General features: G+C 40.0%; 1 protein-coding gene and 1 non-coding gene across 2 annotated transcripts; one reads left to right on the plus strand and one right to left on the minus strand.

Moving 5' to 3' along the window:
- The first annotated feature begins 87 nt into the window (after positions 1–87).
- On the plus strand, positions 88–24968 carry TBC1D31 (TBC1 domain family member 31). Its single transcript, XM_075495234.1, has 22 exons — positions 88–289; positions 2205–2351; positions 2910–3025; positions 4915–5093; positions 8107–8258; positions 8684–8843; positions 9080–9280; positions 10479–10655; positions 11501–11580; positions 11683–11829; positions 12100–12233; positions 13241–13374; positions 13976–14155; positions 15170–15402; positions 16020–16172; positions 17941–18076; positions 19014–19106; positions 20888–21028; positions 22088–22282; positions 22708–22858; positions 23787–23903; positions 24634–24968. Exons 1-22 carry the CDS (start codon positions 126–128, stop codon positions 24777–24779), a joined length of 3336 nt encoding a protein of 1111 aa, XP_075351349.1. The 5' UTR covers positions 88–125; the 3' UTR covers positions 24780–24968.
- Positions 24969–26164: 1196 nt separating this feature from the next.
- Positions 26165–26237, minus strand: TRNAM-CAU (transfer RNA methionine (anticodon CAU)). The gene has a single exon. It is a non-coding gene; the product is annotated as a tRNA-Met (tRNA).
- Between the last annotated feature and the right edge of the window lie 642 nt (positions 26238–26879).

Genomic DNA, 26879 nt, shown 5'->3' on the forward strand with positions numbered 1-26879 from the left:
ACTCCCGGCAGGCCCCGGGCCGTCGTCTGGGGCGGTTCCATTCCCCGGCAGGCCGGCATCGGGGGGGGGAAGCGCTCGTCTCCTTCCTACCGCTCTCCATCGGTGAAGCGGGAGCGGGCTGTACCATGCGTGCGGCGTCCCCCGCCGCGGCGGCTGTTGGAGGAGCCCTGAGGGGAGGTGGCGGGCGCGGGAGCGGCGGCTCCGGGCCGAGGATGGAGAGCTCCGACCTGGGCGGCCGCCAGCAGGGCCCCATCTGGCACCGCAAGCCCGGCCCGGCGGCGCGGCGCGGGTAACGGCCGCCGCGGGGCGGGGGGCAGCGGCGGGGCAGGGTCGGTCCCGCGCAGCACGGCCGCCTCAGCTCGCAGCCGGGGCTCAGTGCCGGGCCGGCGGCAGCCGTGGAGGAGAGGCCGAGGGAGTGGGCAGCCTGAGGGCAGGGAGTGGGCAGCCTGAGGGCAGGGAGTGGGCAGACCGAGGGCATCGAGTGGGCAGACCGAGGGGAGGAGGCGGAGGGAGCAGGGCCAGCCGGAGCCCAGCTGAGCTTTTGCAGGCTAGAGGTACAGCCCGGGGATGCCCAGTTAGGTAACGGAGAAAAACGTTCCCGTTGAAGGTGGAGCAGGTCCCCAAGGAGGCTGTGAAACCTCCGTGCTCCGAGATTCTCACAACTTGGCTGGGCAAGGGCCTGGACAACTCTTCCAATTCAGCTTTTTTGTTTTAATTGTATTGAACAATATACCATAGGCGAATTCCCACAAGAGTTTAATTAAAATGTGAAATACTAGGAGAATACTGTCTGGCCCAAGCTGAATGCTGAGACCATATGAATGCTGCTTTGGAGCACCTGTATACTGCTTGACATGGGGAATCTGGATACAGCTCTGTGAACTCCTAACTTTATTCTCCTAGGTTAGTTTAGTGGCAAAGGAACTTTTGAAAGGCAGAGAGTGGTGTTGAGAAAGTCCCGGGAGATGCTGTAACTACACTGATAAGTGCTCACATTTCAGGGTGTTTTTAGAATCAGAAGTCATACTTCGCTTGTGGGGTTTTTTATGACATTAAAGACCCTAACAAGACTAAATTTTCATTATAATTTAAATTAGCTTAACATCTTTCTGATCTCATTTTTATGGCCCTTCCCTTTTATCGCAGAAAAAAATGGGCTTAACAGAATGAGGTGCAATTAGTTTTGTCTCTAGTCTGTGCCATGGCTGCATGGCCCTTCTTTTTCTGATATTCATTCTCACTTTGTAACATACGCCAACAGTTGCATGCAGGTGCTGGGTTGCATATTCTGCTCTCTTAGAAATTGATGTCTCAGATAGCTATTGGCATCTTATATAGCCATGGTCACAGTCTTCTGCAAGTGCCCTGCAGTCTTTAAGCAGCCTCCCAATATCCTGTACAGTTTTAGATACTTAGTTTGACTCAGAGTCTACATCCAAGTGATGATAGAAAATAATTGGTTTGCCCAGTGTTAGCCAAAAAATCCAGGAGTAGCAGATCTCCCAAATCTTAATGTCCTGCTTCCTGGAAAAACCTTCCTCTTGCGGCTTGTTCTGCACCAGACTTTGGTTCTGTATCTGTCTCTATTTTATGCCAACAGCATGGTACAAGGATAGAATGTGAAAAAACAGCAACTTTTGTTCCATAATATCTCATATGCATGATTATAAAAATGGCTTGCTTCATGCTTTTGAAGGCTTTGGAAAGAAGTGGTATTAAAACTGTTTTTCCCCCACCCTAATCTAATCTGAGTGGTTTCTTACAGTAATTCATAGCTTCTCAGTTTTCTAGTGTGTTTCTTTACAGTGATAATAAAGAGCCAGGTTCCTTGGCTGAGTGCTGAATTGGGCTTTCAGATACATCGGTAGATGATACATCAGCATATATGTTAGTGTTATTCATTAATAATGTAATTGAAAAGCAGTTAACTAGGAGCCACATGAAAGGATCATGAATGGTAGATTTTCCCCATCTGCTTTACATGTCTCCTAACTACCTTCCAACATAGTGAATGACTTCCTTTGTTTAGTATATTTTTTATGTTAGAAATACGTATTTTTCATGGAAGAAGATTTTTCATAGAACACTATGAATGATTAGAATTATAAAACCGTAAGCTAGGAACATTTTAATTCTAGGTCTTGGAGAAATATGTGATAATAAAACAGTTCTAAGCATGGTTGTTTTGCTTGCTTTCTTCACAGAGTTATAGTAAACATAATTCACAGTGTAAAAGGATACCATTCAAAGACAATACGTTTTCTGAATGTGGCTTTTGACAGTTCCGGAGATTCTCTACTTGCTGGAGACCACCAAGGGAATATATATGTTTTTGACTTGAATGGAAACAGGTAAGAGTATTTCTATCAAGACATTTTAATTGTCTTGACATCTGTAACATTCAGAGGTATGGAACTTGCCTGGGCAGCATGCCACAGGTCTGGTTTTAACCCTCAGTTTTCCGTGAATGTGGAAGTAGATAGTGGTTTTCTCAGAGCTGAAACTGCAAGCCCCTGTAGGCTCCCTAAATATTATTTTATTAGTTTAGCAGCTCCAACATATCAGTAGTTTGTAACTCAGAACAAACAGCAATTTCATAGAACTTAAGTGATTAAATACTACCACAAGAAGTTATTCTTTGAACAGTACTGATCAATTAATAATATGAGCCGTGAATTACAATAAATTAGACCTAGTGTTATCATTTGCAGAAGTATATTAGTCTATTCAATTTTACACTACTGGGGTTTAGTATTTTTATATTTATCATAATTGATATGATTTCTTTGCTCTCTTTTGAGTTTTTTTTTTCTCTCAGTTAAATATTTTGAAACTGATTAAGTTATTACTTCACTTGACATTATGGACCAAAGTTTCCTAACACAAAGAGAACATATATTTTTAAATAGGTTCAACCTTGTTCAGCGGACAATGCAGGCTTGCACTGCTTTGGCATTTAATCTTCGCAGAAAGACAGAGTTCCTCGTGGCTTTAGCAGATTATTCCATTAAGTGCTTTGATACAGGTAAGGAGAAATTTGAAGGCTTACTCTCTGGATTGTTCTAAAAAACTATACAATTTTAGTTTCAATCTCAATTTTTTGGTAAGTTTTTTTGATGGAAATCTTATTATGTATTTCATGCCATCTGTTCTTCCAAAAAAAACCTCCACAGTTTGGGCCCATGGGGGTTATAGTCCTGTGGGTAAATAAACCCTTTGCTTTGTCGAAGTTTCTTGCTCCCACTGAGTCATACAGGCATCTGTTTAACTGAAGTCTAGCACAGGATTGCGATTATATATGTTACCTTTTTTAAAGCAATTCTGTTTGCTTGGAATGAGGTGCTGTCTGTAAAATCAAACTAAAATCAGTCGACAGTATGTTACTTTGCAACTGAAACCGTTGTTAACTATATTTACAGTAAAATATTTGAACAAAGTGACAATATACACTAAAAGAACTGTCAGTACTTTTGAGTATGCAAATAGATCTGTATACTTATTCAAAAGCGACATCTAAAATTAACTTCACAGGCCAGCTGTGTGTCTCTGTCTTGATTAGAAGTTAAATGGTGAAAGGCATTGACAATTCATTCTTCATAAGTTAATCTTAACCCATCAAGAAGTGCAGTTGTAGTGCCTGTTATCATCTGGATTTAAATCTTTTTCAAAAGCCGTAGGAATTGCTCATCTGCAATTTGAGGGTCTGATATTATTAGTGAAGATTTTAATGTAACACACTGTTTTCCAAAATAGAGGAAGAGTCATAGTTAAGGTCTGAAATCCTCTGCTTTTTCTCTTCCTTTCAACCACAGTAAGACCAAACTTAGATTTTGGATGCACTTAGCGAAATCTTCTTAATTATTCCACAGACTCCTGCATGTTTATATGGTGCTGTTTCCAGATACCAAGTCATACTGAAGAATGTCTTAAAATAGAAATGTTATTCACATAAGTCAGTATTGGGTAAACTATCCTTAGAGATGTATTAGATAATACTTATCTGGTGGGCTCCATCCCCTGCTTTAGAAGCCATACTCTGTAATCCCATGTCACCTTCCCATGTGACAACAGCTTTAAGCACTCAATTGCCTGTACGCACAGCAGAAAGTTTGGCTGTTAGGCTTCATGAGCTGCTTTATAGCCATTTCCCATCTTTGATGCCACAGCAGTAGGTCAGCTGGAACCATCCCATGGGCTGTCAGGCAAACTACCCAACGTAAGTAGTGTAATTGCCACAAATACAGTTTGGTTGCTGAGGGAAGATTAGTGGTCATGCAGTCACAAGTGGGAGACAATGTAGTCAGAGGAACCATTTCCTTAGTATGCAATACACAGCATAAAAATGGTTTGGACTCTAAAAGAATTAATGAGGTATTGCTTTCTGACTGTGCCTTTCTATAGTTATAGCCTGTTGTCATTAAACCTGTCTTCATTGCACCTGTACATAGCTGTGTAATCATCCATACATATAGTCCACAAGTAAAAACAAGTGGAGAATTCTAACTAGAACATTCAGTCTCAACTTCTAGAGATTACTGCAGGTGTTCACATCAGATAATCTGCCTATGAGGCATGCTGAACTTACCTGATCATGGTGTTCATGGCTTTTTAAGATTGATTCTTAGGCTAAATTAAACAAGTCTGGGCAAGTTGGCTTTCTGTGTAGAACTGAGAATAACTGATGAAATCTGCTACTCAGAGATAAAGAGATGGTTATGTTTCTCTAAGGTATAATAACTATATGAAGACTGATACCTTTATTTCTTGTTTGTTGGGCTGTGATGGTAAATGGTCATATATACTAGGTATGCTTAAAAGTCTCTTTCACAGCATAGTGTTGGCAATAAAAAGTAGTAGTTGTTTCATTTTGAATGACTTTCATATCCTTTTCATTTTTTTCATCAACTCCTGCAGAAACCAAGGAGCTAGTTAGTTGGATGAGGGGACATGATTCTTCGGTGTCTTCCATCTCTGTCCACAGCTCGGGCAGGTATGCCATCACTACATCCACTGATACAGCACAACTGTGGGACTTGGACACCTTTCAAAGAAAAAGAAAGCTGAATGTTCGTCAGTCTGTGGGTATACAGAAGGTGAGTAAAGAGCAATTGCTAAAGGGTGAACAAGCATACCTCAGTAGGAGTAACACCGCATGTTAAAATTTTTTAACATGAAAATATTTTTTAAAACACAGCTGAATCTTTTCTGTGTTCTTTGGGCATATCTCCTTAACTGTCATCCTGTCACGTCACCCAGACCACTGGAATCATGACTCAATAGTTGCAGAGATCTGCTGGGAACTTTTAAGAAACCTCCATCTTCAGACATACTCAAAACTGGGTTGGCTATGAACTTGACTAATCCGATTTAACCTGGAAGTTGGAGCTATCTTCTAGATTGACCCTGCTTTGACCTGGGGGTGGGCTCAGTGGACCTCTGGAGATTGATTCCAACCTGAATGATACTGGGATTTAAGGGTGTTGTTAATAAAGCAGTTTTGGTGTCAATGGTAACTTCAAACAGTCACCACCACCCATCCCATTCAGCTGCTTATTCCAAAGCTGCTGCTCTTTTTATGCACACTAAGCACTGAATGTGGGAACAAACAAAGCTGAAAAGTAACTCAGCAAAAAGAAATTGCTGCTTTTCAGCCTAGTGGTTTCTTTGGTTTGGTTTGCTGTACAGACACTTATACTGGAACAACAGGGGATGAGAAGTATGACGTGTTTGTGTCAGGGAGTCGTTTAAATAGGTCTTCCTTAGCATTATGCTGCTTTAAACAGGTCTGCCTGCGCCACCAAACGTCAAACTTTGGCATAAGTACTACAGAAAGTACTGACGCAGTGCCTGAGCATTGCTTACACACGTGCTGCCCTGCAGTGAACAGTCTTAATAAACACCACTTCAAACCAAAGTTCTCATCAGTTTGGTCACTAAAAAGCCATGCTGATTTTGCAGAGAACAAGGCTATTCATTTGAGTGTCTTCACCGTGTTCTAGGTCAGGCAGAAATTTTGTGAGCCTGAAGTAGTCACGTAGCAATTACTGTGGAAGGTCAAAACAAAAAAAACCAAACAATTTTTATTTGTTTGTTTTATTAAAACTGTTGTGTAGTGCATGTTGCTAAAATAATTATCATGTCTTCCCTCCAAAGATGGCTGCATTTCTTTAGTGGATGAGGTGTTTCTACTGCTCAGTATCTTTCTTTGTGTAGGCTATGTGTAGGGGCTTCTTATAGATAAATGGCTCTTGGAATTTGGTAGGATCAGGATGTTACAGTATGGAAACAACCTTTAAATCCAAACAACAGTGACTATGGTTGAATGAATAAATCACTGTTTTGGAATCAAGAGCCTGCACTTTTGGCTTGGCTCTACCATTTCTGATAGGACATTATGCAAAAATCCAATTTGTCTGGATTTCATTTTCCTGTCTATAGAATAAAGATAATGATACTTACTCCCATGCTGCAATTTAAGACGTACAGATAAGTGCTTTATTAAAGATCAGATTTATTATTAGACCGCAGCCCTGACACTCATTGTCCAAAGTAGGATTCTTGCTTGCTGTCTGAGCCATCGTAGTAGTGTCACACCAATCTCTGCGGTGTACTTCTTGGTGCCTCTTTACTTAAGCCCAGTTGCACTCCAACATATACCTTCTGTTAAGTTGGTATGGAGCAAAGCTGATTTAAAAAGACAGAGACAGAGCTGCACACTGTAAGAATAGCTCGTGAAAAAAAAAAAAAGAGAAGGAAGAGCTAAGAGAAGACATCTATAATGACCGTTTTCAAAGCATCGCTGCTTATTCAACAGCTGCTTGTGACCATCTTGTGGTATTTTTCTAGGGTAAAGCAGAAAATGAGGAACTGTTCAGTACTCCAGTTTACCAAAATGTAAACTTCATCCATCTGCATGATAGGCATCTGCTCTCAGTTCATTGTCTAGACTTCCTCAGGGTCCCTGAAGGAGGACAGGCATCTCAGTCTGTCTGAAGATAAATGACTCTGGTAGGTGAGGTGACTCTTTCCCCACAGGTGACTTTTGCTCACTGCCAAGTGATTAATTTGGCCTGAACATCCAACTTTCAGTCACTAACATTCAGCAAGATTAATCCCTTCCCACGTATCCAGATTTACAGATTTTCAAGGCCCCTAGAGACCATTCAGACCAAAACTCTGAACTTCATAGCACTGACTGTAATTCTCAGCCAGCGTGTCCTTCAGGTAGTTGTCAATGTTCAGATACCAGAATACATTTTCAATTTAACCTTCAAAATTATAGGCACAGGGAATTTGCTGAAGCTGCATGTGCTGCTGCCAAAATAGAACCTCTGATCTAAACCAATAATTTGTCATTAAGCAGGCATGTATCTGATGACATCCAAAAATGTAAATAATCCAATTTTTTTCTTACTGAAAGAGATTACACATAAACCATGTTCAGAATAATTGAAAAAATATATTTACAAGCTTTTTGGTTTTATCTTCATCCATCCTCACAGTAAAATCTGCATTTCATAGTTGGAGAATACACTGCTAAACTTTCTACAATATTTTTACTTCTAATATTTGTACGTAAAACTAAGGAGTTTAAGTCTAAAGATGAATGCTTCAGAGCGTGCATTTGTGGGCTCTTGGTACTATTTGAATGCTGAAGCCAGTTTGTAGAAGATGCCACAAGCAGTTGCTGCATGAGCAGTTCTGACTCATGTCTTCCATCCCCTTCTGCTCCTGGGTTCGTGTTCCCGTTTATATTACGTCCTCTCCGGCACTCATCAGAAACCTCCACAAGATGGTTTAACAGTCATAAAAATAACACAGATAAAGATTTGTGTCATTTTGGTGAATTAAACTGGCTTAGCAAAGGGTACAACGAGTTCTGAACCAGTGCAAGGGAGAGCAGGCCTGCCTAGGCTGTAACAGGGGAAAGGGACCCGCTGCCTGTGGGATCTAAGCCTTGCGTTACAGCTGCATTACGCAGTTATAGTAATAGCCATACTGTCATGGTTTCTTGCTGTATTTTATTCTGCCATGCACTTTAGTCCAATTTAAAGGGCCCTTCCTTGACAACATATTCCATTTTTTTTCTTTTCCATATTCTTCCAGGTTTTTTTTCTTCCATTGAGTAACACCATCCTCAGCTGTTTCAAAGATAATTCTGTTTTTGCATGGGAATTTGATACTCTTCACTGTAAATACCGGTTGCCAACTCCTGTAGAAGGTTCTGTATTACTTTATAAGGTCTTTGCAGTTACCAGGTAAATTGCTATTTTAGACATTCTAAAGGCAGACTACAAAAATTACAGTTTTAAAACAGGTTTTCTTTCCTTATTTGTAATGTTTTATGGAAGTATTGAGCTATATACTATGACAAGGTTTTGAACTCTGCTGTGACTGATACTTTCAGCAAGGATCAATAGCAGTTTTTATTACAGTCCCATAGCAGTTGAAATAAAGTAAGTTGATTTTTAATGACCACTAAAATGAGGTTTAAAGTATCCTTTACAGAAGCAAATTTTATTATTTAGGAGCTATTTTGTTCTTTCAGGAGAGTATGACAGGAATAATGATATTCAAAAGTGATTTGAGGGCATAGAAGGAAATGTACGATCTCTCTCTTTTTAGCTAATACTAACTTAAATTATAGTATTCTGATGGAAACTTTGCCTCATCTGTGATCCAGAGATGGCCGGATTTTTGTAGCTGGTGGAAAATCGAATCATCTTCACTTATGGTGTTTAGAATCAAAGCAGTTGATACGAATAATCCAGATGCCTGCAAAAGTACGAGCTGTCCGTCACCTGGAATTCCTTCCTGACTGTTTTGATGGAGGTTCCAATCAGGTCAGTATTTTTACAAAGCTTAAGACTGGAGTATTTGGTTAGTTGATTCAACACGTATACTCTGAGGGCTTTTGGGCGACACTGGGGATATGGGCCCATACCATACAAAAGGAAAGTTACTGTGCTAAATGTTTGCTCAGTTGCTCTTTTAGCTTAATGAAACGTCATTGCCGAATTGGGTATTCCGCTTTGTTTTACATTGACAATATGAATTGATTTTTCCTTTTAACTTACAGGTCCTTGGAGTGTTAAGTCAAGATAATATTATGAGATTTATCCATATAGAAACATGCAAACTTCTTTTTGACATTGGGAGTCATGAAGAGGGAATTAGTACAGCAGCAGCTAGCCCCAATGGACGGTATATTGCATCAATAATGGAAAATGGTAGCCTTAATTTATACAGTGTCCAAGCTTTGGCCCAAGAAGGAAATAAGGTAGAGTGTTTTACATTTCTTAAAACAGCAGTAAATCCCATTAAAGTTGATACTTGTCTACATAACTTTTGTATCAGCAGTAGTTTGCAGACATGTGTTGGAGTGCCATATGTAACGCTACAAATAAAGAAAAAATGGTTTGTAGAGTTCCCTTCATAGTTACTCCAGCCTGTCAGGTAATATGATGTTTTTAAACTATATCTGTCACTGTGTTTCTGCTGTTGGGAGAGGGGGAGATGGTATTTCTTTCTACAGCAATTTGGACGGACCATTTTCTCTTTGTAATGACATTTTGGGGGAGATGGAAAGAGCATAATTGTACTGCTTCTGTTCCGTTTCCTATAGGGAATGTTTTGCAACTGATGCTGTCTTAAACTGCGGGCATGAATGGTGTTTTTGTTACTGTGATTTTGTTCTTCTTACTGTGTTATTGGATACCAGCATCCATCATTATGGCACAATCATACTCCTAATCCTTCCTAAATAACAAACATTCAAAATACCAGTTCTTATTTTATTAAAGTAATTTATTAATGAGAGTCAGGTTTCTAAATCCAGAATTCCATCTATCTTTAATCACCATGTCTTTGAAGTAAACAGTAACCAGCTTCGGATAATGACGGAGTTGGAGCTGAGGAAGGATGTGTAAAGATGTCACACGTGCATTCCATTTGCACTTTTGCTGCCGGTTTGACATGAACTGGGATATCCACTTTGTTACTTGCTTTCCCAGTCTCCAACATTGAATTAATACCTCCCTGACACTGAAGACTAATTAAAGTTTGTAAAGGTCTTTTGTATTCTTTTTAACTGGTTCTATAGAAATGCAAAATATTTTAGTGACATTGAGAAACATGCTAAAGTAAATAACCTGAACAGTAGGTGATACACATTTATACTATCCCAATTATATTTTAGTGTTTACTAAACAAGGAAATAACATGATGTTTGAGTTGGTTTGGAAACTACATAAACCTTCTCACAGTCTTTCCAGTTTATACAGCAGTTTTATTCACTGGCATACTTATTCAGGAGTATACAGTCCATATGTATTTATTTATGGTATAAATGTGTCTCTATTCTTGCTATGGCCATCAAGCTCAACAATATGGCATATAAAATAGAGTAAATATCAAATTATAGTGTTATTTAATCTGTCTTACAAGATGTTAACCGAGGTATTTTCACTTAATATTAGCCTCCACCACCTGTGTTCAAAGTGGTAGAAGATTGGTCCAAGTGCACATCAGAGACAAATAAACTGACAATGAGAGTGACTTCAGGAAGGTCAGAGCGGCCTTGGAAATCTAAAGGAAGCAAAATTCAAACCAGATTACTAAAACTGCAAATGAACACATCACTTGAAAATAAAGAGGTAGGAAGAAGTTGCAAATATTTTGTTCTCCAGTCTGCAGCATTTAAATTTCATCGCAAAAAAATATTTAGCCACTTACTTGAAAGAATAAGTTCAGGCACTGATTCACTTGGATGTTTGAGCAGAGGGGGGATTGGGGGAGTTTTAGTACCATTTCCTCTCTTTGTTTAGCCCATACTCCAGTATTATGTGACACAGCCAGAGCTGCCTCCAGTCAGCTGGAGGTACCTCTGAAGTTGTTCAAGCAACTTGTGACACATTTGGATTTTGCTAGATCTGATCTGCTTCCCTGCTAGCAAACTGGCATCTCTAAAATGTCTGCCTAGAAGCCATTTCATTTCTTATTAATTATTTAGAAGATGCATTACTGTTACATTTATTTCCCTTCTGTCATCACTGTGCCATCTTCTCTCTCTGTCTTTATCTTGCATCTCATATGTATATACACATACACACACACATATATATATACACACATATCTATATCTGTATATATATCCTCCTGTAACATTCATCACAATATGATCTGTTCCTTATGTCAATATTCTTTATGGTTTGGCTATATCCATCATTTAATTATATATAGTTTATTAGTTAGGGTCTGATTTGCTTCTGACTGAAATGAATGGCAGCTGTTCTTTGAGTTCAGTAGATGAATGATCTTTTGAATTATCTTTTTTGTTGTGGAAATACCTAGGATTATGTAACAAATAGCGGGTACACTTTTTTTTTTTTAATATTATGTTAGGAACTTCAGTATTTAGCTACTATCATCAATTAGAGTGCAAGGAAAGAAATTATGAAGGAGAAATCCTTACATTTATTGTTGATCCCCTATTTTGTAGAACGAATTGCCAGGTGGATTAAACAAGAAACGTCTGCGGGCCTTATTGAAAGGATTTGGAGAATATCCAGCAAAGTACAGGTATGTTTGTGTGCATGTTCATGCTTGCACAAAATAAAATTGCTTGTGTTTACTGGCCTATGAAAGAGAAGTTACTTGACTAAGTCTGCATTTTAATTGCAGGATGTTTGTTTGGCGTTCCTTATTGCAACTTCCTGAAAACCACTTAGCATTCAGTAGCCTAATAGATAAGGGTACCCACAGTGCATTTGTGAATATTCAAACTGAGTATCCCATCAAAAGTAGGAAACTGCTGAGAGTTTTACAGAGGTAAAATATATATTTGTATTTCGTTAAATATTATAGATTTTTATTTTCATATAGTGATCTGAAATGTATCCAATAGCTGGAATTAGCTGTAAGGAAAATTCTAAAATGAAATAGTAGTGCCCTCATGCAATTTTGTTTTTATAACTCGTATAATCCTGCATGTATCTTGAAGTTTACAATCTTTCTATATTGTGGTTCTAAAATACATATTATATTTTTGTTTGGTTTTTGGATTGATGTTTCTACACCTTTGTTTGCCTTTGCATATAGGACATTATCAGCTCTAGCTCACTGGTCTGCTATCTTTGCTGAGACGCCTTACATTCCTTTGCTTGCATTCCCATTTGTAAAATTATTCCAGAACAACCAGCTGATCTGCTTTGAAGTTGTTGCTACAGTAGTAGGTAAGCTATGATTTTAAAAACTCAGATATGCTGCAACATGTTTAAGCTTTCCCATGCAAAAGAGCTTTTCCTAATGAAATGAACGAAGTATTTCTTAAGAGGTCACCAGGCTCTCTTCTAAAGGTGTTGCCAGGAATTAATATGTAGCAACTATATGCTTAAAACAAAAGCCTGGTTGTAAATAAAAACAAGATATTAGACTTCCTTTTGCAGTGTGTCTAACAAAAAGTTAGCAGTTTAACAGTATTTGTAAAGTCTAATCGGTCAAAACAAATGTATCTAGCATAATTATATCACGATAACTAAAATCTCTGAGACATGGGAAAAGTAGCCACGCACACCCACCCCACCCCCTCACCCTCTCCCAGTCAAAAGGGAATGATCTCTTTTAAAGTTTTACTGTGTTTAGTTGTCCTAAGCGTGTGGTAACTCAAAACGAGACATTTGGCTGAAAGCTGGCTATGGCTGTCTTCTGAAGAAACGTTCTAAATTAAAGTGCTTTACACTTAAATTAGCTGTTGCAGCTGCTGCTAAGTCTACAGGAGATATGTGCTGCCAAGCATACCTACCCACTTTGCAAACACATGCTGTTAGTGAATAAGTATCCAAGTTTACAGAAATTATTCTTAGTATGTTACTTGATCCAGGCTGTAGTTTCATGAGACAGAAATACCGGTTTAAGTATTCCCATCTGCCTCCAACCACTTAGTCCCACAGCACACAGATTTTTTTTCGTTTTATTTTTAAGCCACATTAGTTCCCCAGTCTGGTTCACAGTATGCTGACACAAACACTCATGCCAGTGTAGCTGGAGGAGCAGTGTATTGTGGGAATGGTTTAGGAATAAATGCTAGGAAAGAGGAGAGATGGGAATATCTTAAATGGGTTTTGCTGCCTAAAACTACCTCTTAAATTCATAGCCTTTATAACCAAACCTTAAGGCTGTCAAGAATCTATCACTCTGGATTACAGTGGATTGTGTTGGGCTTTTTTTTTTTCTTTTTCAGTTAATTTTTGTCAGCATTGGTTTGAGTATTTTCCCAATCCTCCAGTTAATGTCCTTAGTATGATGGAAAATATTTTGGCACATCATGACAAAGAACTACTTCAGCATTTAATAAAATACAATGTGACTTCACAGGTAATATTCTAGCCAACTTTTGTATATAAAATGTCACTGCAGTGAATGATAGTGCACTAGTCTTTTATTTTGAAATAATTCTTTTTTGAGGGAGTTTTCATTAAATAACAGTGAATGATATGGGAGTGTAAAGAATATATCATTGCTTTCCTGCAGCTTTTCCTTTTCCATAATCATAAATCTCACATATGTGCTACTGTAGTTCTTAGAAGTCCTTTGCTTTCAAGTCCACGTTGCTTGAAAATCTACCTATCAAATCATAAATGTACTTTTATTTTTTTTTTTAAAGTGGACATAGGTGTGATGAATTAATTTCGTAATCCCTATTTATCATTAGGGATGAATTTTGCTTCACAAATCTAAGCAGAAGATTTAGACATCCATGAAATAAGAAATTTATTTATAATCACCCCATATTAATTTTGAATGTTTATAGTGGGTGATAAAACTTATCTTCAAATATTCTGGTTTAGTTCCTGTTTCTTTTGTAAATCAATAGAAGATTCTTGGTATAAAGCAAGAAAAATTAATGTTATTTCTTTAAAAGGAATGGTAAAATTGTACTAATGGATTATTTTGTCAATTTTCCCAAATAATGTAGGTTTATGCTTGGCCACTTCTAGAAACACTGTTCTCTGAGGTTCTAACAAGAGAAGAATGGCTGAAAGTCTTTGACAATATCTTCTCCAACCATCCCTCATACTTTCTAATGATTGTTGTTGCCTATATTATATGTTCCAGAGCTCCCTTGCTTCACTGTAATCAAACAGGAGATTTTGAGGTAAACATCTTCATATTTAAGTCAGTCATATGAAAGTGTACCTACAGAGACGTATAAAACATTGTATTTGTTGTTATGGAGGTTAAAAGGAGATGTTTCATTTCCACATGAATATATCATTACATGTTTCTGAACAACATCATCTAGTACCTGACAAATATACAATACATGAGTAAAATATTGAGCAATTTCCTGCAGTTTCATGCAATGAGATCTTTAAAAGCTTTCATAAGCTTTCTAATGCCACTAAAAGCCATTTTGTAAATGCCATTAGTTCATCAACCACAAAATAATTCTGCTTCTTTTTTTGGGATCTAATATGGACTTGTGCCTGTGGAGACAAGACACAGTCATTCTGTCATGTTGTTTTTTCTTTCAGATTTGCAAAATTAGGCAGTTCTCTGAAAATTTGACATTCTCTAAAGCTAAATGAAAATGTTTCCTTATGTTTAGCCTTACATGGGAGGAGGAAGTTTTTTCATACGAAAAACATCTCTGTAGGCAAACAAATGTTTCCATCTTGAAAATGTACTTGTGAGCAGTCAGTTTGACAGACATCAAACAGACAACATTATTGCTACGTTTAACAATAACCAATTTAAAGATTTTCTTGGTGAATAAGATCTTTGACAGGAAGAATAGTCCTTCAAGAAGAGGAACTTCCAAGCTTCATGTTTGAACACCAGAAGTCAAGGGAGGTTTATCCAGTGGTAGGAGTGTCTGTGCGGGCAGCTGGATGCTCAAAATTCACAGCTAGCTTTCCAGATCCCTTACACAACTGCCATTTGAAGACAAGGAAAAGAACCAGAGCATACTTTTACAACTTGAAGAGGTTTGGGTCAAGTCATTTGAGCCAGTGATATTTTACTAATTGGTAGGGCTAACTTAATAACCCCTTTTTAAGTCAACTTTTGGAATATAGATCTTGCTAATTTACCTAATTATTCCCAAATAGGTATATTAAAAACTTGCGTAATCTTTTGTAGAATGTAAATGGAAGCATGTCTCTTACAGTATTTCTTTCATCATCGTAACAACCTGGACATTAACGTTGTGATTAAGGAAGCTTATCATCTTATGGAGGCTACACCACTAGATATCCATCCACAGCGTATGCTTGATGACTTCATACCACTTACAAAAGGACAGTACCCTGTATTTAATAAATATCCCAAGTTCATTGTGGATTACCAAACTCAGGAACGGGAGAGGATCAGACAGGATGAAATTGAATACTTACGAGAGAGGTATTAATGGGAAAGTCGAAGACAGTATCAGACTGGGAGGGATAGGTGGACACAGTTGCCTTTTTCTGTTGTAATCTGTATGCTTGAGAAGAGAGACAATTAAGAAAATTCTGGAATATGTCTTTAAATAGCTGCTAAAGGTTAAGAGTTATTTGGTTTGACACATTTTTAAGTTAAATTGGTAGTCTTATCTTAAACAAAAAATGTTTGTTAATTTGCAGAAAATATTGGGCTGCAAGTCTGCAAACTTGAAAGCTTGTAAGTCAGAGCCTAAACCTCCGTTGACTTTGTAGTGTCCAACTTTGTGAAGGACCAGGAGTTCTTAGCTTGCTATTAAAATGAGTGGGTACCATGACACCGCAGCACCTTTAGAAACTACTTTTTCTTAAGAATGTGAGGAAGAAAATATTTGCACTCATCTGAAGTATACTGTTGTCTGTAACAGTCAGTGTTGTAACTCTTCCTCACGTACTTCCTCAGTACATAAAGGGGATGCCATACTCCTTCATGACATCTCATTTCAGCAGTTCTTTGCTAGTAGTCATCCATTTCTAAGTAATCAAGTAATTTCTTCATACTTGGCTTACATTATTAACATGTGATCTCCTTCCATTCAGACAATTAGCACATGAATTAGAAGCTAAAGCACAGGAACGGAAAGCAGAAGATGAAGCCTGGTATCGAAAGCAGGAATTACTTCGAGAAGCTGAAGAACAGAGGCGAAAAATGCTACTGGAAGAAGAAGAGAAGCTGGCAGAACAGAGGCAGAGGTATTACAATATAAGAAACATTAGGGGCCTGGCTACTGTATCCTGCTATTACATTTTTAACCATGAGTAAAGGAGAAAGAACCACTAATTTGTATAAAGTGTAATGTGGGAAAACAGTGTGGTCTGGTGGGTCAGATTTTGGTGTGGGAATGAAGTGATCTGGGTTGTATTACTGCCTTGCCTGAGGGAATACAGCAGATTAGAGGCCAAGTCACTTCATATTTTTGTCTCGGCTCCCAGCCTTTTGTCTGGTCTCTTCAGATTGTGAATGCTTTTAAGCAGTCAATTGCTGTGCGTTTGCACACTGAGACTTCAGACTTGCACTGTGGGCAGACTCACACTGCAAATATAAGAATCGCTTATAGTATCAGTGACTGTACACGTTCTTGTATTTCTAATGGATTTAGAAAAAAGACTGCTTTATATATCAGTTGCTGAGCAAAGACTTGTAGTAGTACTGAAGCTGAACTGTTAGTTTGTACATTTTGCAGTTGTGAAGGTTTAAGAGAATTTCAACATCTCCGTAGTTTTTTCAATCAACTACAAGTAATCATAGAATCATAGAATCATTTAGGTTGGAAAAGACCCTTAAGATCATCAGGTCCAACTGTTAGCCTAACACTACCAAGTCCACCACTAAACCATGTCCCTAAGCACCATGTCTACAGGTGCTTCTCTTAAACCTCCGTAACCTACAGAGCAAGTTTTTTGGGTTTTTTTGGTTTTTGTTTTTTTTTTCTTTAAGAGAGGGCAGTGAGCCTTTCTTTGCAAACTAATTCTTATGAGTTTGTGGTTTTGTCCCTTGAAAGATGTCGTGGTTTAGCCCCAGCTGGCAACTAAGCACCACGCAGCTGCTCGCTCACTCCCCCTTGGTGAGATGGGGGAGAGAATCGGAAGAGCAAAAGTAAGAAAACTCGAGGGTTGAGATAAAAACAGTTTAATAGGTAAAGCAAAAGCCGCGCACGCAAGCAAAGCAAAGCAAGGAATTAATTCACTACTTCCCATGGGCAGGCAGGTGTTCAGCCATCTCCAGGAAAGCAGGGCTCCATCACGCGTAACGGTGACTTGGGAAGACAAACGCCATCACTCCAAATGTCCCCCCTTCCTTCTTCTTCCCCCAGCTTTATATACTGAGCATGACGTCGTGTGGTATGGAATAGCCCTTTGGTCGGTTTGGATCAACTGTCCTGGCTGTGTCCCCTCCCAGCTTCTTCTGCACCTGGCAGAGCATGGGAAGCTGAAAAGTCCTTGACTAGTGCAGCAACAACTAAAACATCTCTGTATTATCAACACTGTCTTCAGCACAAATCCAAAACATAGCCCCATACCAGCCGCTATAAAGAAAATTAACTCTATCGCAACTGAAACCAGGACAAAAGAGTTTGATATTTTCTAAATAAACTTAGGACTAATTTTGTGCAGAAAGAGGTACCAGGACACCGGCAGTTATTCTAAGGAATAGTTTCCGGTTCCGGATCATTGCAGTAGTAAACTAGTGCTTATTAAAGTAGAACAGAAACAGGGCACAGGACTTCAAAGCTTAATTGGGGACGTTGCCATTAGAGGATGTCTGTGTGTCTGTGAAGTTAATGTTGTCTTGTAAATGAAAACTGGACAATTTAAAAGAATGAAAGCAACTGTCCTAAGCTTTATAAGTTAGAGATTAGCTCAGAGTACTAATGGATAACTGCAGTGCAAGTTTGTGCTCTTTGGTACTGACCTTTCATATATACAAGTTCCCTTGTTTCTGTTTGTTTTGGCTTTGAAGACTAGCTGCTGTGAAAAGAGAACTGAAAGTAAAGGAACTACAATTTCTAGATGCTTCGAGAAGGCATTTTCTGAAATACCAGCAAGATCAGCGTCAAATGGAACTGAAACGTCTTGATGATGAAATTGCGAGAAAGGCTGAGTATTGCTCAAGCAATTCTTTTCTTGAAGGTTTATTAGTGAAAATAAACAAGGAAAAAATGCATAAGTAAAATTTCAGTTGATATACTGTGATATGTGAGCCCAGAGGTGTATTTAGCATGAGATGGACTGCTTTAAGTGGTGAATGCATAATTTAACAGTTTTATTTGGCACTTACTGTGTTCCACTGGCTTGCTTTAACTGGCAAAATTCCTGAGAAAAGCCAGATTCATCTGTATATTGGCAGTGTTGAAAAAATGTAATGAGCTCCTTAAAGGACTAGTGAATTCTCAGCTGTCTGTGGGCTTTATGTCCAGATTGCAAATTAACTCTGCCATTGATTGAGAGGCTCCACAGCAGCCTCTGGCCAGGCCTGGCTCTGCTCCCATGTTACTAGCTCGAGCACCATGGCACGCAGATGCTGAGAATGGAAGCTTTTGAACCTTGTGAGCACAAATTGAGTCTTTGCAGGGCCATTCCTCGTGTCTCAGCACCACACTTTGCAGAGTGCAGTGCAGCTGTGTGTTTCCACAGCCAGGGCACCGTAAGATTTGTTAGCTCCAGCTCAGCACAGGTTCTGCCAGGTGCAAAGTGGCCACTTCCCTATCTGTGTACTGTCCTCCGCAGCGTTCTGGGTTCAGAGACTTCTTACTTGATTTGGAGCTGCACCTGGCAGATTATTAGCGCTAGATCAAGCCTGACATTTCCCTAATATGCTTGGCTGGATGCAGAACTATTCCTGTGCCTCTTTTCCACCTTGCCCTGTACTTTTGATATGCAATATTTTCCATTATTCACGGTATGACAGAAAGTTAACTAGAATTTAGAAGTAGGGTGTGGCTTGAGATTTTGGACATTCTTCTTGGTAGTGTTTTTTTAAGGGAGAAGAATTTCTCCCTTACTGTATTTTCATGTGTTTCTCTTCTCCTCCAGGCGTCCATGAGAGAGCAGGAAACAGCTGCTACTGTTCAAGATGTAGAAGTACGACGGATGGAACTTGAATCACAAAGACAGCTTTTTGAACAGGTAATTATTGGGGAACTATAAAAATGTTTATATTTAATGGTTCTTCCTTTGCAGTTCTCAGATTCGGTTGTGTTCATTCAACCAGACTTTGAGAAGGGGCTTGTTTTGGTTTCTTTTTTTCCCTTTTCCTCTCTGATACCTTTTTTAGAATAAACCCTCCGTTGATAAAAGCATTAGTAGAACTCAATGTTATCTGTTTTTCTGGGAGAAAATACCCATATCCTCCCCATTTTATTCTTCTCCTGTGCAGAGGTATCATTTGGTTGCTGCAGGGTTTAGCTGTGTGCTCAGCTGGTTGAGAGAAGCAAGGAACATGTAAATAAGAAATAAGTCTATAACAATATGTTCCTCATGCCAGAAACTCCCACCTTTTCATCTGTGGTATTCAGATATATCTACATTTTCTGGAGAGAACAGTATAGCAGATTGATGTAGTTGATGAAAAAATATTTAATTGCCAACAATATCATTAAGCAAAAAGGAATGGATGGTTCACGGGGAATGTGCAGTTCCTTTCTCAAATGACTGACTGATAATTCAGAAAGATCACTATTCAGTAATAAAGGGTTTTAATCAATAATACCGTTTAAAGTTAAATATGAGTTAATTATAAATAATTACTTACTGAAAAGCAAGGCTGCCAATGGAAGGCTTTAGTAATGTCCATTTTGGTTAGAAATAATAAGTTAAGTGTTTAGAAATCACAGCTGCATGTGCCCATCTGCCCATACATCTGCCCATACCTGCAGATCCGATGGAATGCAAACAGAAGTGGACATCCAGATAGCTAACCCTTATTTTGAAGCATGTGTCTGCTTATATTTGGCTTTTTAAAGCTTTTGGCCATAGACTTTTTATAACCCATGCTGAGCATAACTGGGCTAAATTTCTTTTAGCATTTATTTATTAAATACACAGCCAGCTGTATTGTGGCTACATAACGCAAACCAGGCTAAGCTCATTTGTGTTCCAGTATGTGTAAAGTCAGCTGTTTAAGGGAACTAATTCTACAGTGATCATCCTCTTTAGGCTAGAAAGGTAGCAATTATTTAACTAGCTGAGGATATGTGTCTGCCCACAAGAGTCTGTGTAGACAGGCTTTCCCTGCCCATGCCCTGAACTGACTGTTTTACTGCCATCAGTGAGGGGCTATATTCACGCTTAGAAGGCCATATATGTTAACTTTGCTTCAGTACCCTGCTGACACAGGTCAATAGATTCCCGCAGGCCTGGGAAGGGGTTATGTCTTCTCCAGAAAACTGTGTAGATGTGCCCTGATGAACGTGAAGAAAAGGTGGTGAGAGTTAAAATTCTATTTCTAGATCTACTGCTGATTCGTACTACTTTGGCAAATTGTCTCTGCATTCAAGCTGCAGATGTGTTTATTATAAGTCCCTGTACCATGAAACATGAGTTATATTTGTGAAACATTTTGAGGTTTTGGCTAAAATGCGCCATAAAAGTGCAGAATATTTTCATGATGAAACTAATTCATTTAAATTGGAATTCTACTTTTATGCTCTCCACTGTAATCCAGGGAATGGAATTACATTAGTATCAACCTGCGAGACCCCTGTGATGACTCAGGCTTAATGTAATTCCAAGTGGATAAAACAGCAGGGACTATCACTTTCTTGGACAGTTATGATATGTAGTGGGATGAGATGTGTGGATATATTCAAATACTAGTTTAATGAAATTCTAATAGATGTTAAAGAGACAGAATTACAAATGTGGGGTAGTAGCTTAGCAACAATAATTTGTGTTTGTGTGTTTGGCAGCATCTAATCAAAGATCAAGAGGCAGTTACAAAGGAAGTGAAAGAAGAGGTGGATGCTCATCAAAGAAGGGTGCATCTGGAAGATCATCTTCTTCAGAGATTGATGGAAACAGATAGAGAAGAAAAACTGAAAGCTCAGATAGTAAGATGATTGGATCTTAACATGTATTTTGGGGAGTTAGTATGCTAACTAGTACAAGTAGTACTAGTTAATAGTATTTTAATTGCATTTAATTAGTTCAAGTTAATATGAAAATATTTTCTAAAGAAATCTAATTTCTAGATACCTATATTAATAGATTATGACAGTATGTTTAAAGTTTTGAGGTTTTCAAAAATCTGACTGAAGTGTCCAAACAGCTATCTAATACTGAAATTCTCTGGGCCTGCCATGAATATTAACTTTTCTTTACTTCTCAGAACTTAGAAGGCATATAAGACTCAAAAGTGCTTTTTTTAGGATAAGACATCCTCCTGTTAAGGAACATGATGTATTTGTAACCACAATAAAACAAAAGTAAGCCTCAAAGGAACTTTCAGTTGGTAGTAGTTGACAGGAAATTCAGCTGCAGAAGCTGTCTTCTAGATCATAGTAATGAATGTGTGTAGCTTGACATTAGGAATTGTTCAGATTTTCAAGCTCAGAACTTGTAACTGCACAGTTGGAAAAATAGTTGCAGCTAACCCACTGCCCATATGCTTGGCATCTGCATTTATATTTTGTCTAGAAATAAACATATGGGTCTGAACTTTTGTAAACAGCTTTCGATTTTTGGAAGCAGATGGGTGTGGGTGGAATTATTGGCATCCAGGTATCAATCTTATGTTAACTGCACCTGTAAATCGTATTAAATCCATGCTAGGAAAGCAAAATCCCCAAAATCATGGAGACGGTTGATGCCTCTTTCCAAAAGATTTAAAAAAACCCCAAAACAAAAAATAAAATAAAAAAAAAAACAAAAGACCCACAGTAAGGGAAAGAATAAGAAGGATGAAGAAGAAGCAGAAGAAAGCCCTGGTAGATGAGACAGTGTGCTGTAATGAATGGAGGAGTGGCACTGCAGGTACAGTCTCCCAGCAGGGACATCTAACAGTGATGCTGGTGAACACTTCAGTTCATCTTACCTTATCTGTATGTAAGGCTGTGTACTTGAAATAGAGTAATCGGTAAGAAATCCTGGTAAGAAAGATGTTTTATTAGGTGGCTGAAGAAAATTTAGCCAAAGCAGAGCAGAAACGCATTGACATCAACTGGAGGTTGCAAGTGTTGCATAAACAAAGGCGTGATGATCAGGACCGTGAGAAGCATTACGAAGAGATAGCCAAGCTCCTGCATGACAACGGGGTGAAAGAAGCTGAACTGCTGAAGGCCATGAGGGAAGCAGAAGAAAAAAAGGTATTTGCATTATTTCTTTTTCTAAGTGGGACTGGCACAAATGTAACTATCTTTTGCCCGTAACATGGTAGAGCATAAAACTGAAAGGTATTGAAGAAACATTTTGTTAGGAATCTCCTTTCCTGTTGCGACTGGAAGTGTCTGGAAGCACTAGAGCAAATTGGTGAGGATATTTTAGGCTTAGGAAAGCATATTCCTAATTCTGTAAGTTTCTCTCTTTTTTTTTTTTTCCTCTGACCCAAGACTTTTACCTTTCTCCAGGTGTTTGAATGAGAAATTTTTCAAAAAGAAACATTCACTCGGCTTAATAACATATATTTTGATTTAAGGGTGAAGTTTAGTCTGTAATAATCCAGGTGGTTTTACTTGTTGCTTTTTCCTTGCAATGTTCTGTTGAGGACACATTTAATATCTCTGTTGCACAGTGGGAAGAAGTTATACGGAAAAAAGCTCAACTGGAAGAAGAGCAGAAGGCTTCTGCTGCTGCAGACGAGCACAGGAAGCAGTTTTTAGAAGACAAAATGAATGACGCATTAGAATTGGTTGAAAAGCTTCAAAGAGAAGATGGCTATTTTGGTGAGCATATAGATAATGCAGTTCTGTGTGGATGTTGGCATGAAGCATTCAGCAACTGAATACAAACTAAGTGTCCAATATTAGGGGTAAGCTTAAACTTAACTCCTTTACATAAGTACTTTTTGGCAGTATTCTGTTATGAAACCAATATATCAGGCCAATATTGGAAACCAATATTGGAAAGGAATCTCAGTTTGATATCTATCAGATGCAGCAATATAAACGGCATTTTTGGTAGGAGCACAGGTTTAGATCAGCTTAAGCCGATCGTAAAATCACATCCCTTAGAAATCCTCTATCAAATAATGTAAAGAACAGCAAACTCACTGCCAGCAAGTGACTTTGCCAAGTGTTTGTTCACAGGAAAAAACCATTTATGCGCTTCCAGAATTGGCCAGTACGTCCTTCTCAAGTGCTGCATTTGTGCGTCTTTGCAGATATTTCTCCTATTCCCCCATCTCTGCAAGGCTCACACAAGATTAGTGATTAGTATTAAGATTAGGTGATTAATATTGCTTTGGGCAAACTTTTTCAGACTTTGCCCTTATTTGCCTAATGTTTTTAATATGGAGTAATTTGCAACTGCAAATTATTAATATGGGTGTTTCCTCCTAAAACTGCAAGTACAAGTAGCCATATTCCACGTGATCTTAGTGGCCCATTTGTCAGAAGGTTAATTACATAGGGAGAAACAGCACATGTGGAGCTGTAATTTCTTAAAATGAAATGCAGTGATGCATAGCTGTGACCCATAGACTAGAAACACTGACTTCTAATTCTGAGCAAATTGTACTTGCTATTAGCTGGAGTGAGTGATTGTTTCAGTTTTGCTTCCTGGAGAAAAACTGTTTCACCTCGAGCTAGAAAAATTCACTAGAAATTGAAACACTTTTAATTTACAAAGAATCCTTCTCTCCATTTCCCACAGAGAGACTGCGTGATTTAAAGGCCAGACGTCCAGAGAGAGGGGTAGAAGTCCAGCAGGTGCCAAGATCTGGAAACATATGTCTGAATGATTTGTCTGCATCAGAGTCATCATCACACAGTAAGTTTCTAAGTCAGGACCCTGCTGCTTTCTTTAACGTTTAATTTCAAAAGCATTACTGGAACACCTCATTGTGCAATTGAGTCATCATTAGTTGTGTAGGTGTTTAGTGGATAGTAAACCAGTTTGCTGTTGTATTCTATTTCACACCTGAAAAAATGTCTTCACTACCAGGGGCAGCACAGGTAGGAAGTGCCTGAAGTGTGTCACATTATGAGAACGGGCATATTAAATCTCAGCCTAGTTTAACCTCATTCTGACCTGATCATTTTACCTACGCTTTTTCTGTCTTCATAGTTATGTATGATTTGGGGATGTTGAGAAGATGTCGAACTATCTTTCATCAAAATCTTACTGAGAGCTATAGTCAGGAATTAGTCTGTAATCATTTCCCCTGGGCTGTCCTAGCCGTTATGGCCTGTGAAAGCACATTTTAAAATCACATGCATCTTATGTAGAAAACTGTACACAATGGGAAGCGTGTATCTATGGACCTGCCATAGTGACCCATCAGCATCTGACCTTTTTGTAACAAAACATAGGTACCACTTCCAAAGAACTTAGAAGGAGTTGTTCCTGGCTTTTATGGGTCTTAGGGCTGTCTCGCGTACAGTGGTACTAATAAAGCATAGCATTTCTGTGCAGGAGGTACCAGTTTTCCGATAAGCATTCATGGTATTTATGGAAAACTGTTGGTTGCAATATTAAGTCCGAGTTTCTTGCACTTAAGTGTCTTTGGACAGAAGACGAGAAGAACTGGCATGCCAAGAGCGGGAACTGATGGCAGAAGTCAGGCAGCTCAGACAAAAGCTTACCTCACAGGCTCGAACTAGACGTCCTCCAACTCATTTCCAAGCTACAAAGTGGACACCTTGAAATGGTTTGCTCTGGACCCTGTCTGTACTTTCAAATTATTGATCAGTGAAATGCTAAATATGTATAGTGTGATTAAGGACTGATCATAGATTGTTTATTATAAAGGTCTTTGGAAATATTTTTATATGAAATAAAATGCTAGTTAGAAAAATGTGTGTTGTTTGTAACCTTCTCATTATTTTCTTGGTAACAATAATGCTATTTTTACTTCTAAAATAAACTCACTTTTTACCATTAAGTTATAACACTTGCAGTATTTGTGTACTTCATTTGTTCTGGTGAATGCCATGACTTGAAGAAACAAAACACTGCTAAAATGCTGGTTTTGTCAGTGATGTCTAAGTGGATTCTACAAGTTGCAGCAGGGAAACTTGCAATTAGAGAAAAAAATCCTTTCCATTGAGAGCCAAACACTGAAAATAAGGCCCAGAGAGGCTGTGGAACCTCTGTTGCTGGAGATACATATAGTTGTTATACATATTAGCAGGTACCTTTCATGATAAAGAAAGGGGACAGAGGATCTAAATAAAAACAATTATTTTTGTGCTGCTAGGCTGATTTTCACTGGCTATCACATTAGCATCTTCTGCCTCTAGAACCAGGAACAGTGACAGCATCACAGAAACAGTGACCGGGATCCATGGAAATCTCATCGCAGCCCTCAGCAGAGTGCGGGGAAGAGGCATCGTTCCTTTTCAAAGGGAGAAAAATGCAACAGGCAAAGATCATCTCTGGGAAGTGGAAAGAGCAGATGAGAAAAGTGCCTTGTTCTGATGACTGTCTTAGGGTTTACATGCGATTATTTCTATATTTAAAGAGAAAAAATAAACCCACAAAGTTTTTGGCTAGCACCTTGGGCCATATGTGTACACACTTGGGGTTCGTAACAAGGTTACAGCTGTAAACGTGCATAAACCGGAGCGTTTCCAGCAGGCGGGAGCCGCTGTCCGGCCGTGCCCCCGCGGCAGCTCCTCATCCCTGCCCGCTGCTGGGGGCCGCGGGGCCCCTCGGCCCTGCCTGTGCCCTGGGTGTACCCCAAACAGGAGGGGGGCCGATTTCCCCGTTCCCAAACGCTGAAATGGGCTCGCCGGCAGCTCGGGGGCAGAAAACCCTCTGCCAAAGTGCGCGTTGGCACAACGCGCGCTGCTTGACGGTATTTACGTGAGCGCACAACCAGGCGACACACGCCCTTTCCCCGGAACTACAGCTCCGTAAATCACGACAGCAACGATACATCTGAGGTGTCAGGGAGCAGTTTCGTGTTGTTATGTCGCCGGTAAAAGCGCAGGGCCGCGGCCGGACCGGCCGGGGGAGCGGAGCTGTGCGGGCCCCGGGTGGGGGAGGCTCCTCGCGCCGCCGGCGAAGGAAAAAGAGCTGCCCGCCTTTGCCCCGTGTGAGGATCGAACTCACGACCTTCAGATTATGAGACTGACGCGCTACCTACTGCGCTAACGAGGCGGCTGCGAGCACCTTTCCCGCGCTGGCTCTCGACGCTGCCCCCTGGCTCCGCCCCGGGGGCCTCTCGCCCCGCCAAGGTCGCTGCGGGCCCGGCGGCCGCCCCAGCCCGTGCCGCGGGAGGGCGAGGGGCCGGAGGGACGGCCCGGCCCGGCCCGGCCCTTCCTCCGGCTGCTCTAGCGGGCTCCCTGCCGGAGGGCCCCACGGTGACCGCGTGGGGCCTCGGAGTGACCGTGTGACCACAGTGACCGAGTGGGACACCGTGGAGACGGTGTGGGGCTTTGTGGTGACTATGGAGCTCCAGGGTGACCGTGTGGGTCCTGATGGTGACGGTGTGGGATCCTGTGGTGGCTGCGTGGGACATGGGAGTGACGATATGGAACCCCAGTGTTATCCCACGAGTGATAGACTACACCAGGGTGACAATGGGGGTTCCCTGGGGTGACAGGGTGAGGCCCCATGGTGACAACCTTGGGTGGCCTTGTGTGGGGCCCTGCTGTGACCATGTGGGAACCAGGGTGACTGTGTGGGACATTGGGGTGACCGTGTGGGACATTGGGTAACCATGTGGGACCCGAGGTGACAGCACTGGCCCTGGCCAGGGCGGGGGGGTGGCGGCCCTGCTGGGCACAAGGAGGCCGTGAT

This window comes from Mycteria americana, chromosome 2 (genome assembly GCF_035582795.1).
Source record: "Mycteria americana isolate JAX WOST 10 ecotype Jacksonville Zoo and Gardens chromosome 2, USCA_MyAme_1.0, whole genome shotgun sequence".
Classification (NCBI taxonomy): domain Eukaryota; kingdom Metazoa; phylum Chordata; class Aves; order Ciconiiformes; family Ciconiidae; genus Mycteria; species Mycteria americana.